This window comes from Cynocephalus volans, chromosome 16 (genome assembly GCF_027409185.1).
Source record: "Cynocephalus volans isolate mCynVol1 chromosome 16, mCynVol1.pri, whole genome shotgun sequence".
NCBI lineage: Eukaryota > Metazoa > Chordata > Mammalia > Dermoptera > Cynocephalidae > Cynocephalus > Cynocephalus volans.
Genome location: NC_084475.1, coordinates 18,240,350 through 18,256,709, shown reverse-complemented (window position 1 = coordinate 18,256,709; position 16,360 = coordinate 18,240,350). Strand labels below are relative to the sequence as shown.

The following is a 16,360-nucleotide window of genomic DNA, read 5'->3' as shown; positions in this document are numbered from 1 at the left end:
GGTATGACGTAGATATGCAACAAGTTTCCCTATAATGGCATTTACTGTTAATAGGACTTTCATAAATCCTTAATCAGAATCTCCTGTGCTACCACCATTAGCCTAAAATATATAAACAAGTACGCATGCAATGGATTAGAGAAGTGCATTTTATAAGTTACTTTTTAGAGGTAAATGCTAACCTAGACAGACATTTTAACCCATACATTTTAACAGGTCTTACTTCTGAAATCTGGATGCATCTTACAATTGATGTATAAATTTGATATAGTTTCCTCATTCATCTTCCAACTCCATCAATAAGACATAATTAAATCAATGATATGTCCTATGATTGATGGCATCTCGGAACATAAGAAACAGAAGTTTTTGTATGGTAAAGCACAGAAGTTTTCTGATAGCAGACACCACACAATGAAAGAAAAAGAAACATGTTCAAAAATCATGCATTAATCCTAGTCATTTCAGAATATATACTCAGATTCAGAGTTTAACATTTTAAATTTAAATTTACTCAAATATATATGATTACTGTTTGCAAACGTGACTGATGTAGGAGACTATTCTCTCATGTTAAAATAATCAGAGATTCCAAGGAATATTTTCATTATTACAATTTCTTCTGCAACCTATGCAGCAACAAACACTGTGGCGAGAAGTAGTTGCATTAGAACAATGAGATGCCAGTAGATGACCGCTCTGAGTAACGAGGATCCATCTGCTGTGTTTATCAGCAGTCCTAGGGGAATACAAAGCGGTGGCCTTCTGTTTGTTCAGTCGATGGCTTCTGGCTGATCTATCACCATGGCAACATTTGGAGCCCAACTCAAAATGAGCACAAACTCATTAACTACAAACTACATTAACTGAGTGTCTTTTGCTAATGAGAAATGCTGTTTAGAGGTATTTGCTATTCTACCGTATCACACTTGCCTCTCTAAAAGGTATTAAATTAAATTAAATGCTACTCTCAATATATCAGTCTAAATAACATAAATGTTAAAAGAAAGTAAAATTATTTTAACAATGACTACTAACAATAAGAACCATTTCATTAAAAGGTTACTTTATTTCAGCCCTTGGATTCTTCTACTGTAAGAAAATGTACTATTTAATCCTATAAGCAAGTATTTCTAAATTCTTTTTAAACAGCAGGCCGATTTAGAAGATCAAAATAGAAAATGCTGTTAACAGTATATGGTAAAGTTAAGTAACCAACACAGCATTAGTACATACTGGCTTTTTGTGTATGTGTGTGTGCCTGGCGAGTATGGGGATCCGAACCCCTTGACCCTGATAAGACTGCACTCTAACCAACTGAGCTAAAGGGCCAGCCCCGTAATGTCTTTTCTACCATCTTTTTAACATGTAACATTAATTAAAATACTCCCCAAATGAGGCAACGCACTGGACAGAGCATTAAGGGTAAAGAAAGTCCATTGAGTGAGTATGCAGCTTTTCAGTTCCCTCAACTTCTTCCTGACCTCGCCTCTTTTCATGCTAAGTCATCCTGAGCTGAATAAGCTCTCAGAACAAATAGCAAATCCTAAATCTAATGAAATGCTGAAGTCTTAACCTGGAATTATGTCTCAAATGTGTTCTCCCTGGACATGCATATCGCCTTCTGTAGGATTGTATTTTCTTTAATAAGTTAATAAGTTGTGAAATGGCAATAATCCTGGGATATTTTTCCCAAAAAAGTGCAGAATCCTCCAACCTGCCAGAAGAGGGAGCCCAAGTTAAATGACTCCACTATTTACTAAGAAAAGGCCAGTGAGGGAGGAGAAAAATTGGCCAGATTCCAAATAGATTCTGAAAAACCTTCTTATTCTCCTAGGAGAAAGCACATGACCCCTCTAAAATGGCCTGCATGGTGAGCTGGTCCCCGTCTCCCACTTTAGCCTCACTTCCCACCACCCTCCCTGCAGACTACTCTCACCTGCTATGCCAGCTTTTTGTTTGGTTGGTTAGTTCCTGGAAAATGCCACACTCCATCCAGTTTTCGCAAATGCTGTTCCTTCTTTATGTAGGAGTCCTTACCTCCCTCTACTCTCCTTGGCCTAGTTAAATTCTGTTCACCTTTCAGATTTCAACTTAGCATCACTCTGGGTTCCCTTTGTTCTATGTTCTCATTAAACCATGTTCCTTTCCTTCCTAGCAGCCATCTCAGTAAGCAATACTGTGATTGACTGGTATTTATGTCCATTCTCCATAAGACTCTAAGCTCCATGAGAATGGGAAGTGCATCTATTTTTTTTTTTTTTACATTTTCTCTTCATAGCAACTATGAACAAGCTAAATATTAGTTATAATTGAGCTAATGATAGGTGTATGTTTAATTTTTCAAAGAATTGCATAACTGTTTTCCAAAGTGGTTATACTATTTCACAGTTCTACATCCTCACCAGTACGGGGCATGGTCATCTTTATAATTTATAAGTACCAAGCAAATAGCAGGTGCTCAATAAGAATCTCCAGGATCAAATAATTAGTTCAGTTAGTTTCTAATAAGTTCTGCCTACTCTATCAATGAAGTCTATCCCTTCCCTCTCCTCCCCACCACTTAGTCACCTGGAGTCTGAACTGGGCATTGGCCTAACTACACCTGCTGCCTCCAGCTCTCTCCCCATTAACTGTTTAGTTCATCTTCAATCCCACCTGTTCAGTGGTCTTTCTAAAACATAATTCTCATGATGTCACTCTCCCACTCAAAACTCTCTAGTGGCTCCCCTTTAGTCTAGAAGATTTTATCTTCTAGACTACGTCCTTAAGAGGGTGTACAAGGACTCCACGAGCTACCTTCCCATGCTCCCGCTCTCTGGTTTCACCTCCTTTTTTTTTTTGGTAGAATAGGTTACTAAGAGTGCTCAATTTTAATGGCCTAATGTGTGGGTTTGGAATGACTGGGGTGAGGCATCCCTCCTTGTCCCTGTTTTTACAGCAAACTTAAGGCACAAGCAAAAGAGTGGCCCAGCTATAGCATGCATTTATTTCATCCTTAGTATTTGCCTTTCCCAGGTTCCTCACTTATTTTTAAAAACAGGTTATCTTTCCTTATAGAGATATAAATATTTGATGGGAAAAATGACCAAACTTAAATCCTTTTAGGTAGAAGGTGTGGGATAAATAAATGACAATACTTAGACATTCAATTGCATTCATTTGCTTATATACCTATTTGCTTGTATATTTAGCTCTTCCTACTAAAATATCTCTCTGAGAATAAGGAACTTATCTCTTCAGTCTATAGGAATTTATTAACTGTGTATTAAATTAATTAACTAACCAGCCAAGTTTAGGAAGTAAAATACGACTAATTTAGCTCATTTATAACTGCAATATTTAGGTGTTTTAAAAGCTAAATAAAAATGTGATCGTATTTGAAGTGTATATTTTCTGATATTGCTATATTACAGGTGGCTCCAAACAGAAAGCAAGGGGAATGATTAAAGCATGCAAACAACTAAGCTATAGTGATGAGTCTTTCTGCTTAATTCTAGAGACCAATTTAACATCAGAAACCAATCTGGAATAAGAAAATAAATAACAATTAAAACTGGGCAAAAATTTGAATAGATGCTTCACCAAAGACATACAGACAGCAAATAAGCACAAGAAAAGGAAGTGCAACATCATAGTCACTAGGGAAATGAAAATTAAAACCATAATAAGATACCAGTACATACATACTAGCATAGCTAAAATTATAAAGATGACCATGCCCTGTACTGGAGAGGATGTAGAACTGTGAAATAGTATAACCAGTTTGGAAAACAGTTATGCAATTCCTTGAAAAATTAAACATACACCTATCATATAAAATAGCCATTCTACTCCTATGCATTTACCTAACAGATAATAAAAGTATGTATCCATACAAAGACTTGTATATGAATGTTCACAGAAGCTTTACTCATAATAGCTAAAAAGTAGAAACAACTGAAATGTCCATGAATGCATAAACAAATTGTGATATACCTATACAATGGCATACTGCTCAGCAATAAAAGGAATGAGGGGCTGGCTCACTCAGTAGAGTATGGTGCTAACAGCAACCTCAAGGGACCAGCCAGCCACCAAAAAAAAAAAGTAAATAAAAAGGAATGAACTACTGATACTCACAACTTGGATGAGTCACAAAAGCAATATGCTGGGTGAAAGGAGCCAAGAGTGCATACAGGATGATTCCATTTATATAACAGTCTAAAAAATAAAAACTCTTTTGTTGTGACAGAAAGCAGATCAGTGTTCGCCTAGAGACAGATGGGGGTAAGAGAGATGAATTAGAAAGGGGCATGAGGCAAATTTCAGGGATCGTGAGTATTCTTGATTGTGGTGATGGTTTCACAGGTGTACAGATGACAAACTTATCACACCATTCTCTTTAAATACGTGCAGTTTATTGTATGTCAATTATAAGTCATTAAGCAGTTTTCAAAAATACAAAGAAGCCAATTTGAGTAAATAAATTATTTCTCAGAAAGCATATTGTTAGCTTCCTTTACAGTTATAAACTATAACTTTGTCTAAATTTGGAAACTACCTTCATGTTTAAAGTCTCAGAGAAAAGTTATACTAGAAACAGACATGTACTTTCATTTTATCTGACCACCAGAAAGATGCTGCTAAAGGGACCTGTAACAAAGAAGCAACACAAACTGCTACCCTGTTATCACCGTGTTTACTTTCTTCTAAAGTTTGATTAAGAACTTACACATTCATGTACCTGCTCCAAGTGTTTTTGGGTTTTTTTTTTTTTTGCAATAAATTTTGATCCTTTTAAATTGCCTGTATATTTAAGAACACCTCATCTTTACACTTTATTTTGGCCCCATGGAAAAAAATTAATACATTTATTTTATCTTCCCCTTGGGATTTAACAGTAAAATTAAATAACTACTTTAAACATAGAGCAACATGGCTAAAGAAAGACATATCTAATATTTAAAAACCTAAAAGATGCCACCCCCTAAAGATACCTCATATAATAAATCTCTTAGAAATTTCAGCCTTATTTGAAGAGATCCTAAGTGCCTAAGTTCCTTCCTAAAATGAATGAATGGAATGGCTGTACTGGTAATAAATATACAATACCTATGTCTACAGTCCTGTTATCTGGTAGTAGAAAAAATAATATAATTGACAACCAGAAGATGAGGGTTCTAGTTCTGCCACTAACTAGCTGTCAAACCTCGCACATATCACTTAACCTCTTTGGATCTCAATTCCTTATCCAACATAGAAATTGGATAATCTCTCAGGATCCTTCAAGCTCTAAGATTTTATTAATTTTTTAGATAGGCAACTAAAATGTCATATTGTATAAAATATACAGTGCCTGGGCAAGCTGAACAGACCTCTAGCTTCTGTCTTTAGGAGTAAGTCATATGCTCAAAATGATATGTGGTTTGTTTATGTGAATATGAATGTGAATACATGTAAATTCTAGGATTCTGGCCAATTTTATTATACCGTGTAATTCAGGAAAACATAGATCTGATGCTTTGCAAATACTAACTGCTGATTATTGTGTTAAGACCCCTGAAAGTCTGAGCAAATAGCAATCAACTGTCTCAGCTAAACAGTAGTGCCACCCAATTAGTGAAGTATAGAGTGTAAGCTCTCATCTGTTTATCTCTACATCTGACTATGAAATTAGAAAGACATGCTTTAAACCTCAAATGTTGCTATTTTTCATTTATGTTGACAAAAAGCTTTACATGTTTAGAATGGACTTAGTAGTAGCACAGCACACTGCATATAGTTTGTCACTCAACATAAGACTACTGAAAGAATATGGTTTCAATTGACTTACATTAACAAAAGCACATATAGGTTTTCTTAAAATTAACAATTACAAACTGATTGCATGGCAAAGTTGAATACCTGATTGCAAAATTTATATTCTTTACAAGCAAGACTAGGATACTTAACTAAATGTATGAATTTATAAAATATATGACTCAAAATCATAATTCTTTAATCATATGGAGATTGAGCCATATCGGGTCTTCAAGATATGTGCTTTCATACATGATATGATTAACTTTGAGATTTTCATATGAAAACTTACCTATTTTATAAACTTAAAAAATACCTGGCGGGCCAGCCTGTGGCTCACGTGGGAGAGTGTGGTGCTGATAACACCAAGGCCACAGGTTCGGATCCCTACATAGGGATGGCTGGTTAGCTCACTTGGGAGAGCGTGGTGCTGACAACACCAAATCAAGGGTTAAGATCCCCTTACCGGTCATCTTTTAAAAAAATAAAATAAAATAAAATAAAAATATCTGGCTAAAACCACTAAATTCAATTATCTTGCCATTTATGAGTATTATCATAGTTAATCCTATTTTTACAAAAACCAAAAACATTCATAACTGGTCTGTTAGCTCAGTTGGTCAGAGTAAGGTGCTGATAACACCAAAGTCAAGGGTTTGGATCCCCATATCGGCCAGCCACCAAAAAAAAAAAAAAAAAACCCCACAACAACAACAAAAAAAGCCCAACCCCCAAACCACCATTCAATCTATGAAAAAACCCAGAAAACAAAATACAAAAACTTAGGCTCACAAAGTCATCACATCACATACAAAGATATTATTACCTATGCCCAAACTAAGGGCAGTGCTCAAAATAAAGAAAAGTAATTACTTATCACAGAAGCAAAACCCATTCTAGTACAAAGTGTCTAACACTTAGACACCAGTAACTCCACAGGAGAGCTGTAATGCAATGGTGTCTTGCAAGAGAATTATATCTGACTCCTCTCCCCAAACCCATACCCCCCCCCCCATATGGGAGCATCTAGTGTCTCACTAAGGCATTACAGGTAATAGTGTTTTGCTGCCTCTTTATTTGGTCACCAATGCAAAGACAATGTTTAGCAGAAGTTACAAAGGACTATTTTGTTTATGAATAGGCTCCTGCAGAAGTTTGCAAACTGCTCAGTGCAGTTCCTTGAAGGGCTGGGGATGGGACAGTGCTAACTGGGGGAAAGCACTGGAGAGTTCATATAAATATATATTTACATATGAATTCATAAAGAGGTGCATTTAAGGATGGTTAACAAAATGTTAACCGGTAAATATCTCAGGATAGAGGGATTTTTAGTGAATTAAGGTTTTAATTTCTCTTTAAATAATGCTCAAATTACTTTCAGTGAGAATGCATTCCTTATATTTTTATCAAAGGAGTTAAAAATAAGGAAAAGTTGACTACAACAACAACAACCCAAGACCAGATTCAGTGAAGGAAAAGGATTCTGGGTATATAAACATGCTTAGATTTCCCAGAAGTGTAGGACATCAACCCCACTGTAGTATTTGCACACAGGAGCTAAGAAGAGGAAACTGGCAAAAGGCATGAGTGACTCCAGTGTTTGAATGAAAACCTCCAGAGATGAACTAGAATGTGTCTCCTAGCTGTGGAGAAAACACAGCTCCCACCAACACATTAGGGCAGAACACAGGTATGAATGTCAGCAGCATAGTGTTTCACACAAACTTGCTCACTTGGCCTGAATCGTTTTTTTTTTGTTTGTTTTTTTTTGGGGGGTGCCTCAAGGCTACACTGAGATGACCTGAGTCTTAAAAAGAAGAAAATGACCTCCACAAAGAAATCACAGGTCCGAATTTGAAAGACTGCCAGGGACAAAATTTCTGTTTTAGTTACAATGTTACAAAGCAGACTGTAGAAATCTAGTTTTCAAATTTGTGGAAGAGGGAAGAGAAGCATGCTATTTTTTAGATTAAGTTATTGAAAAAGGATAAATTTCTAGTTAGATTCAGTTATGCATTAGTCTTAAATAAAGATTCACAGTTCAAGGTCAATGATTATAGCCAGATGCAAAAAAAATTTAAGTATAATTAATGCTATAATGAAAACTGATCTATCAAGAATGAATTAGATGAAATATCCTGTAGAAGAAGGTAGAGGAGTATAATATATATGTGTGTGTATAATATATTCTAAAGAGTTCTCTGAAAACGTTTAAATGAAAATTTAAAGAGGTTAAGTTTCAGTTATTGAGAAAATTAAGTCATGTGGAATATACTATAAAGCATATGTACTTCACAGGGCCTGGTTTTCCAAAGACTTGCAGTTTCAAATACTGACCTTGCAAGGACAGGAAATCTTCCCCAGGCTAGTGAGTCTCTGTTGCAAGATAAGAAATGTGGCACAGCAGGTTGCTGGCTCTGAGACAGACTAGTTACTGATTATTATGTAAAGATACTGAGAAATTGCTGTAAGATCACTTAATTGTCTAATGGAATGTCATCCGACTTGTTTCATTAAAAGTTACCAGCCTATATTTTTAAACTATAACCCCACCTATGTTCTCTTCCTGTAACTTCCTGGTCTGCAAAATAAATGCAGGAAGAGAACCCCAATTCAGGGTTAATTTCCCAAGGAAGGGTTGCCTCTTGCTGGAGGGACCCAGGGAAGTTAACCACTTCGGGGCTTCTCACTGCTCAGAAGAGATGGGCTTTGAGTAATCCTTTGCGTCTCCATCACCCAGGGGAAATGGGGTGACAAATCCGTGGGGGGGCAAAGCAACATAAAGCAACAAAGTCAAATGTAATGCTAAATAATGGAAACAATGCTTTATTAATATTTGTATTTGAGTGGTATATAATATTGCAAAGCATGGAAATTACTAATTCATTTGGTCTAGTTTGAGTTAATTATCAAAACCAAAACAATTCAAACATTTTTGTACTACGTTAATGGATTCAGTAAGAGTATTCAACTCTTGGACTTACTCAAATTGCCAAACTCTTTCTTATATTCAAACAACTCAGGGCCGAGACTTCTGGGTGCTTCCTTGTGACAAGAGGAGGGTTCCCCAGCTCCTAGAGACAGGAGCCAGTTGTCACATCTTGCCCAGGCGACCTGACCTGGTTCCAGAGTCAGAGCCATGGTTCACTCAAGCTCTGCCACTCACTAGGCTCTGTGACATTGGCTAAATTACTTTTCCTTTCTGAGCATCCCTTTCCTAATACAGTTTGGTAGATACTGAGACACAGTGATCCTGGATATAAATCTGTGCATTTCCTGGAGGCTGTAAGTGCAGGAAGACTCTGCGCACATCAGCCCTGCATTCAGCCCTGCAATCTTGGAGGTGTTCAGCAAACTTTCATAGCTTCAGCTTATTTTTCTGTGCACTGGAGGCAACACCATCAGCAATTAGAAATAATAAACGCAAGGCCCTAGTACAGGGTCTCGCATGAAAGCAGTCACTGAGTGAAGGTGCTGATCTTAGGTCTACTGACTTTGTGCCCAGTGCTAGGTAATGGGAGGAAAGAGGGAGCAAGGGAAAGGCACCCCACCCCCGCCGTCCCTTATGTACATACAGGCTAGAAGGGGAAATAAAAATGCTAGAATGTTAGAGAAGTCTATCTATTTTATGTGTGAACATGGGTAAAATATCTCATATATTCAGTCAGGCCTAGTCTGCACTGTCTAACACAAGTGCCCAGTCAGAAAGATAGAACCACTGCCTCGCAGGCAGTTAATTTTGATCTGAACCAGTAACAATGACAAGTCTGAGAAAAATTTAAACCTTGATGCTGCTAATATTCATTAATGAATTACCCAGCAGTACTGTTAGATTAGATATAATTCAAAAAGCATTTTTTTTTTTTTTGTTTAGAAGGCCATTAATAATCATTATTACCACCTGTTCTAAGGCTAGTTAGCAGTTACTGGTAAACTGTACCCAAAGGAGCAGTATTTTAGAGAAGATAAAAGTAGAAGAGAAAAACCCAGTAGAGTTTGGAGTCAGCAATGAAATACTCATCAGAATAGTAACAGCAAATAATAACTCTGTGTAAAGTGGTAGGACAAAATAAGTCACGATCACCACACAATAATAAGCAGTTTGTTACTATTTGAGGAGAAAACAATTACAATGGCAATGACAAAAGAATATAGGTGGTATTCAATCTAATTGTAAAAACTTCTCAAGATACTAAAAAAAGGAGGAAATGTATAATTCAGAACAATAATTCTGTGTTTTTAAATAACAATGATAAGAAATCACTGTTTCCTAATCAAAATCATAGATTCAAATATCACTATGTACCACAACCCTTTCGGATCCTTCTGAAAAAGTGTTATATAAATTCACAGTGCTTTTGAAGGTATAAGAGAAAAAAATGTCCTTTTCACTATGCTGCCTTCTAACATTTGTCTCATATGAGATGGATTTCATCTCTTCAAGTGACTCTAGTCCAGAAGCCCTGAGGCCCAATGTACTAGGGTTAGAAGCCCAGGGATCCCTCTAGGCCTATCGTTACCACTATCTGCCAAACCAAGAACAAGCCACTTAATTCATACCAGGAGCCTCTCCTGTAAACTAATTCCTGTCCTGCTCAATTATGAAGTTCAAATGAGATAATAAACATAACCTTTGAAAACTATGAAATGCCAAACAAAAGTAGAGTATTAATAGTGATACCTCCTGAGACAGCATTCTCACAAAAACCTTTACTGTACATGTTTTTGCATGTACAACTGTATACATGTGATCAGCCAATGGAAAATAAAAACCTCAAAATACTAACAGTTACAGCAAACCTTTGCTGAGCACTAATTTGATTATATGCTAGACACTGAGCGTTTTTCCTGCAAGATCTCATTTAGCTTTGTTTTATTTTTAATTGACAAATAATAATTGTATTCATTTAGTCTTTAAAGCAGCAGGGTTGCCTGAGTTACAGTAAGGACTGTATGTGTTTCCACAGACATCCATTAAGTTATTGTAACAAGCAAATTCTGGACATGGAGGATAAAAAAGAAACCTTTTACATATTAATAAGCAAAGAGGGCATACAGAAATAATGTACTTCTTTTTACTATAAACAATGAGAAACTGGAAACTTTAACAAAATTCAAGATCCTTTGTTTGTTCTTATTAAAATTGAATCAACTTACCAGTTCAATCCTTGTTTGACAAAAATCAAACCAAAAGAAAATTAAAAAGCATTGTTTAGAAAGCGAATTTAACATTCTTCAGGCATTTTTAGATTAACCAAATGCCAATGAGATGCAGATGTAAAACCAGCCACTAATGAAGAATTTCACAATGAATCATAAAAAGTAGACTCAAATGCAGGCTTAGATTCTTTGTTTTTAACTATGAATTTAAAAAAAAGTCATCCTCATCATAAAAAGTTTGGCACTGCCACAAAATATAGCCCCCTCCCCCTGTGAATATAAATAAACTTACTTACCTTTGGTTTTTTGATCAGCAGCCTGAAAAAAAAAATCAGAAACTCTTTAGGAATAATAATGTGTAGAATATACACATCTATGCAAGTTTATAAGCAGAATTTTAATATTTGAAATTTTAAAAACAAGTTTTTGCCCAGTTAGTTTATTATAACTTATTACTGAGAAAAATATATAATTGTCTACATGCTATTAATTTGTAATTAATATATTAAAAAATTCTAGCTGGAAGATCATTCAAGCTCTATGTTTTAACACAGTCTAAAAAGCATATAGTTTAAACTATACGATACACTAAACTAGGCAAGAACAAAGACAAATGGCATAACCTGGTATTTTAAACGCCATAAAATTCAAGCATGACTATAAGGTTTACCTTAGGACATTTTAATATTACTAGTAGAAGGATTTGTAAAAAAAAAACATTTGCCAAAGCTGCAAAAATTACAGTACTTCTCGCTTTTATAATAAGATCAGTTTAATGTTCCTTTCATCAAGTCTTAGACATGGTTGTTCTGGATTATTTTAAGTAGAATACCATGACATTCTTTACCACCAACACCTAAAATCAGTTTCCTTAAAACACAGCTCTAATATTTCTAGTCCTTAAAAAAGACATTTTGCGGCTGTCACCCTGTATTTATTTCACTAGCACAATAACTATTCTTCTCTAATTACAGATTTAGCATATTTATTTAAAAAGTAATTGAAGGGACTTTGTCATCTAATGCCTATGATAATGCAAATGAGAAACACAATGACTACAAGACAATGGAGTAGTGACTTCACCCAAACCTTTTTCTGAGCACCTTCCTTCTTTTTCTTTTCTTCCTGCTTTTTCTTTTTCTTTTCTTCCATCAAATGTTCCTCTTCTTGTGTTTCTTGTTCTTCCTCCCTATCAAATATAAAGAAAACTGGTATTAGTATGATGTCCATTTTAAATTCAAAAATGAAAAAGCATTCACTGCAGAAAGTTTTAATTCAGGCAGAGCTTCACATAGAGGATAAAGGAGGACACTCTGAGGAGGTATTAGAAATGGGCATTTTACCCCAACTTACTGGATATACATCCCTATGCCTACAATAAGTCACCCTGACTTTAGTGGCCCAGTTCTCTCATTCATTCAGCCTACATTCGTTCAGCACCAACTTATCATCAGGCACTGTACTGGGGATAAGGGCCCAGACCAATATTTCTCAGTGTTGCCTCAGGGACCACCATCATCAGGATCACCAGGGGTACTTATTAAAATGTAGATTCATAGGTTCCACTCTAGCTCAACCAAATCAGAATCTTTGGAGGTAGTTCTTACGCATATTGCCCTTATGTTTACTTGATAAACTGACTTTTTTTAAACAAAGATTCCTACGTAGTTACTACAAGGATACGCCAGAACACAGCATAGAGCAATTCCACTTCGAAGAGGTCACAATAGCCTATAAGCAAAGGCTGAAAAGCTGCAAAGGAATTTGGCTGGCATGGGGTGGTGTGTCAGTTATCAATTTACTGCCTGTCAGCTGCAAATTCACCTTCCAACACTTGATTTGCAATAATGGACAGAGTTCCTTTAAGTGAGTACAATGTGTAGCTTTTTCAGTAGAGGGCACCCAAGGGACACTGCAGGAGAAAGGGGCCCTCCTGCTGTTTCTGGCTGCTGCATGGTGGGGTCAGCATGTGGGTGTGAGGCTATTGGTGATGGATCCAGCCATGAGCCCAGCGTAGGTAGTCCATCAACAACCTTGCAACTCTGGGATGGTCTAGAGTCACCTTCTCATGACCCTCAGCACAGTGTGCAGTCCAGGCCTCCTGCCACTTGCCCCACCCCGACTTCGCATGGTCCTCCCAAGGACATGGCCCTCCTGACTGAGACTGTGTGCTGCAAGCCTGCTACACTGATTCTCCGCCGCCCCCTGCCACTTCCTCTGCACACCCACATGCCCAGCCATCAATCTTCCCCAGAGCCCCTACTTCCTCCGTGTGTCCATGCAACTGCTACTGGCTACTGGCTGTGGCTCGCCTGGGCTCTGCCTGTGCTCTTGAAGAGTGCTTCCTGCTGTCTAGCAACTACAGGCCAGCTGCGGCCTGGCAAACCTGCAAAACTGCTGTGCCATCCACTAAGCTAATGAGCCCAAACCCTAGTCTTGGGGAATGGGGTCTCCTCCCAAGTTGGTCCTTTCTTGAGTACTCTCCCTCAGCCCTAGGTACCATATAGTTTTCAAGTTATTCCTTTATCACAGTTTAATTATTCCTTATATTAAACTTTCCTGTTCATATCACTATGTGGTTTCTATCTCCCAATTGGACCCAGATTGATATAGGAAGGAAGGAGCATTTAACAGAATAAGCAGAAGGAATAACATGTACAAAAGCCTCAGTGATGGGTTTATTAATTATGAAGTTTGTTTGTAATTTATAAATGTGTTTTATATACAACTACATGCATAAGGAATTTCAGCCTAGTGTTAGTTTATACATATTTAAACACTATCATAATAAAAATAACTTAAATTAACATGGAGGGGGTGGGGCCTTTGTGAATATTCTTCCTTTAAAACAGTGGTTGTCAATCTCTGGCTGCCCATCAGAATTATCCGGGAAGCTTAAAAAACTTCAGGCTGCAATCCATGTCATGAAACTCTGGGAACAGAACTCAGGCAACAGCAGTTTTTTTTGTTGTTGTTTTTTGTTTTTTACAGATCTTAACCCTAGACTTGGTGATGTCAGCACCACACTCAGCCAGTGAGTGAACCGGCCATCCCTATATAGGGATCCAAACCTGTGGCCTTGGTGTTATCAGCACCGCACTCTCCCGAGTGAGCCATGGGCCGGCCCAACAGCAGTTTTTAAAGCCTCCAGATAACTCCAATGTTCAGCCAAGGCTGAGAAATACTGCTGTTAAAGGAGGTCTGCACATTAATCAAGTTTGAATAATAATTATTTATTATCTTAGATGATACTTTCCAGGAATGTTTTCATGTCAAAGATGTAGAGACACTAGGAAATCTGCATTTACAACATTCTTCTAACAGACAGGCTATGCTAGAATCATCAAGCTTAGCCACACATCTGGAGAAAAAGAGGACAAATAAAAACCAGGTATATGGTGGCTGCCACCTGCTATTGTTATACTATCTTAATCTACAGTACAATGAAACCCTTAAATTATCTTCAGATATTAAACTTAATGAAGTAGGCAAGTATAGGCTACATTTTCAAAAGGTATTCAACAAAAGAAATAAAAATGATTTTTTGCCTAATACTATTAATTGCCAAATTTATTTGAGCCAGCTATTGCCCCAGCAACACAGTTAAGATTTTACTGTAATGGCTCTCTCTCTCTCTCTCTGTTCTCTCTGCTTCCACCATCTTGCAATGTGAGACCCCTGGGTCACTGTTGCCACCACCAGATGGACTTTGGACTTCCCAGCCTCAGAAACCTTTGTGGATGGTGGAATAGACGGTCCCTAGTGTCACTCTCTTGATTTAAACTATAAAAACATAACATCAAGTGCATACGGAATGGGGAGACGTCCAGCGGGGGAGGCAGAAGCTCCGTGGAGACCACCTGCCCTGCGGGGCCGCCGTCACATGATCCAGCAGATAGGCTTCACTGCCGCCACCCAGCTCCATTCCCAGCCCAGCCCAGTGTGCACAGACTGGGGAAACGTCCAGCAGGGGAGGAGGAGGCTCCGCAGAAACCACACACCCCGTGGGGCCGCCACTGCGTGATCCAGCAGATAGGCTTCACCACAGGCACCTGGATCCATTCCCAGCCTGGCCTAGTGCGCTCAGAGCAGGAAGATGTCCGGCAAGGGAGACGGGAACTCCACGGGGACCACACCGCTGCCGCGCGATCCAGCAGCCCGGCCCAATGCGTACGGAGCACAGAGACATCCAGCAGGGGAGATAGAAGTTCCATAGAGTCCACACACCCTGTGGGAGGGCCGCCGCCACGCGATCCAGCAGCAGGTAGGCTTCACCGCTGCCACCTGGCTCCATCCCAAGCCCGACCTAGCGCGCACGGAGCAGGGAAAAGTCCAGCACGGGAGGTGGAAGCTCAGCAGAGACCACACACCCTGCGGTACTGCCCTGTGATCCAGCAGCCCAGCAGAGTCCAAGCTAACCAGAGAGGTGGCTCCCCGGAGAGGCCCAAGACCCGAGGCAACCACACATGCAAGGCACTAGAGGCCAACTGAGCAGTCACTGAGGTAGCCATACCAAATTGGCAACCACAGCAACATCTTAGTCAGTCAATAGTGTCAAACCTGTGGACTGTGAAACCCCCCGTCACAATGAATAAACATCAAAGAAAAGATACCAGAAATACGAAAAATCAAGAAAGTATACCACCAAAAGATAATAAATCTCAAACTCTAGATCCTATAGAACAAGAAGGCCTTAAAATGACTGACAAGGAATTTTGAGTGATAATTCTAAGGAAACTGAATGAGATACAAGAAAACTCAGTTAGACATCATGATGAAACGAGGAAAAGTATACAGGACCTGAAAGAGGAAATGTACAAGGAAATCAATGCCCTGAAAAAAAATGTAGCAGAACTTGCCGAACTGAAGAAGTTATTCAGTGAAATAAAAAACTCAATGGAGAGTTTAACCAGCAAGCTTGTGGAAGTTGAAGAGAGAACCTCTGAACTTGAAGATGGACTGTTTGAAATAACACAAGCAGACAAAAAATAAAAAGAAAAAAGAATCAAAGGCATTGAAGAAAATCTGAGATGTCACACAACCTTAAGCGCTCAAATATCTGAGTCATGGGTATTCCAGAAGGGGAGGAAACAGGAGATTGCATTGAAAACATATTCAATAAAATAGTGGCAGAAAACTTCCCAGGTATAGGAAAAATCACAGATCTTCAGATCCAGGAAGCTCAATGATCTCCAAACATATTCAACCCAAAAAGGTCTTCTCCAGGACATGTTATGGTCAAATTGGCAAAACTCAAAGACAAAGAGACTATCTTAAAAGCTGCAAGAGAGAAGCATCAAATCACCTATAAGGGAGCCCCAATCAGGCTAACATCAGACTTTTCATCACAAACCCTAAAAGCCAGAAAGGAATGGGATAATATATTCAAAATACTAAAAGACAGTGATTGTCAGCCAGG

The 16,360-nt window shown here is 38.2% G+C and overlaps 1 protein-coding gene across 7 annotated transcripts in view; it reads right to left on the bottom strand.

Annotated features, from left to right (window-relative positions):
- Positions 1–16,360, bottom strand: part of TNRC6C (trinucleotide repeat containing adaptor 6C) — a 150,043-nt gene that overhangs the window by 89,599 nt on the left and 44,084 nt on the right. For 6 of the 7 annotated variants that reach the window (XM_063081352.1, XM_063081354.1, XM_063081353.1 and 3 more), the window contains exons 2-3: positions 12,031–12,130; positions 11,238–11,259 (exon numbers count right to left, since the gene is read on the bottom strand). In XM_063081352.1, coding sequence (XP_062937422.1) covers positions 11,238–11,259; positions 12,031–12,093 — 85 coding nt within the window. In that variant the 5' untranslated portion in view covers positions 12,094–12,130. Of the gene's footprint in view, positions 1–4,122; positions 4,187–11,237; positions 11,260–12,030; positions 12,131–16,360 lie in introns of those variants that run through there. The other variant, XM_063081358.1, reaches the window with a different exon arrangement.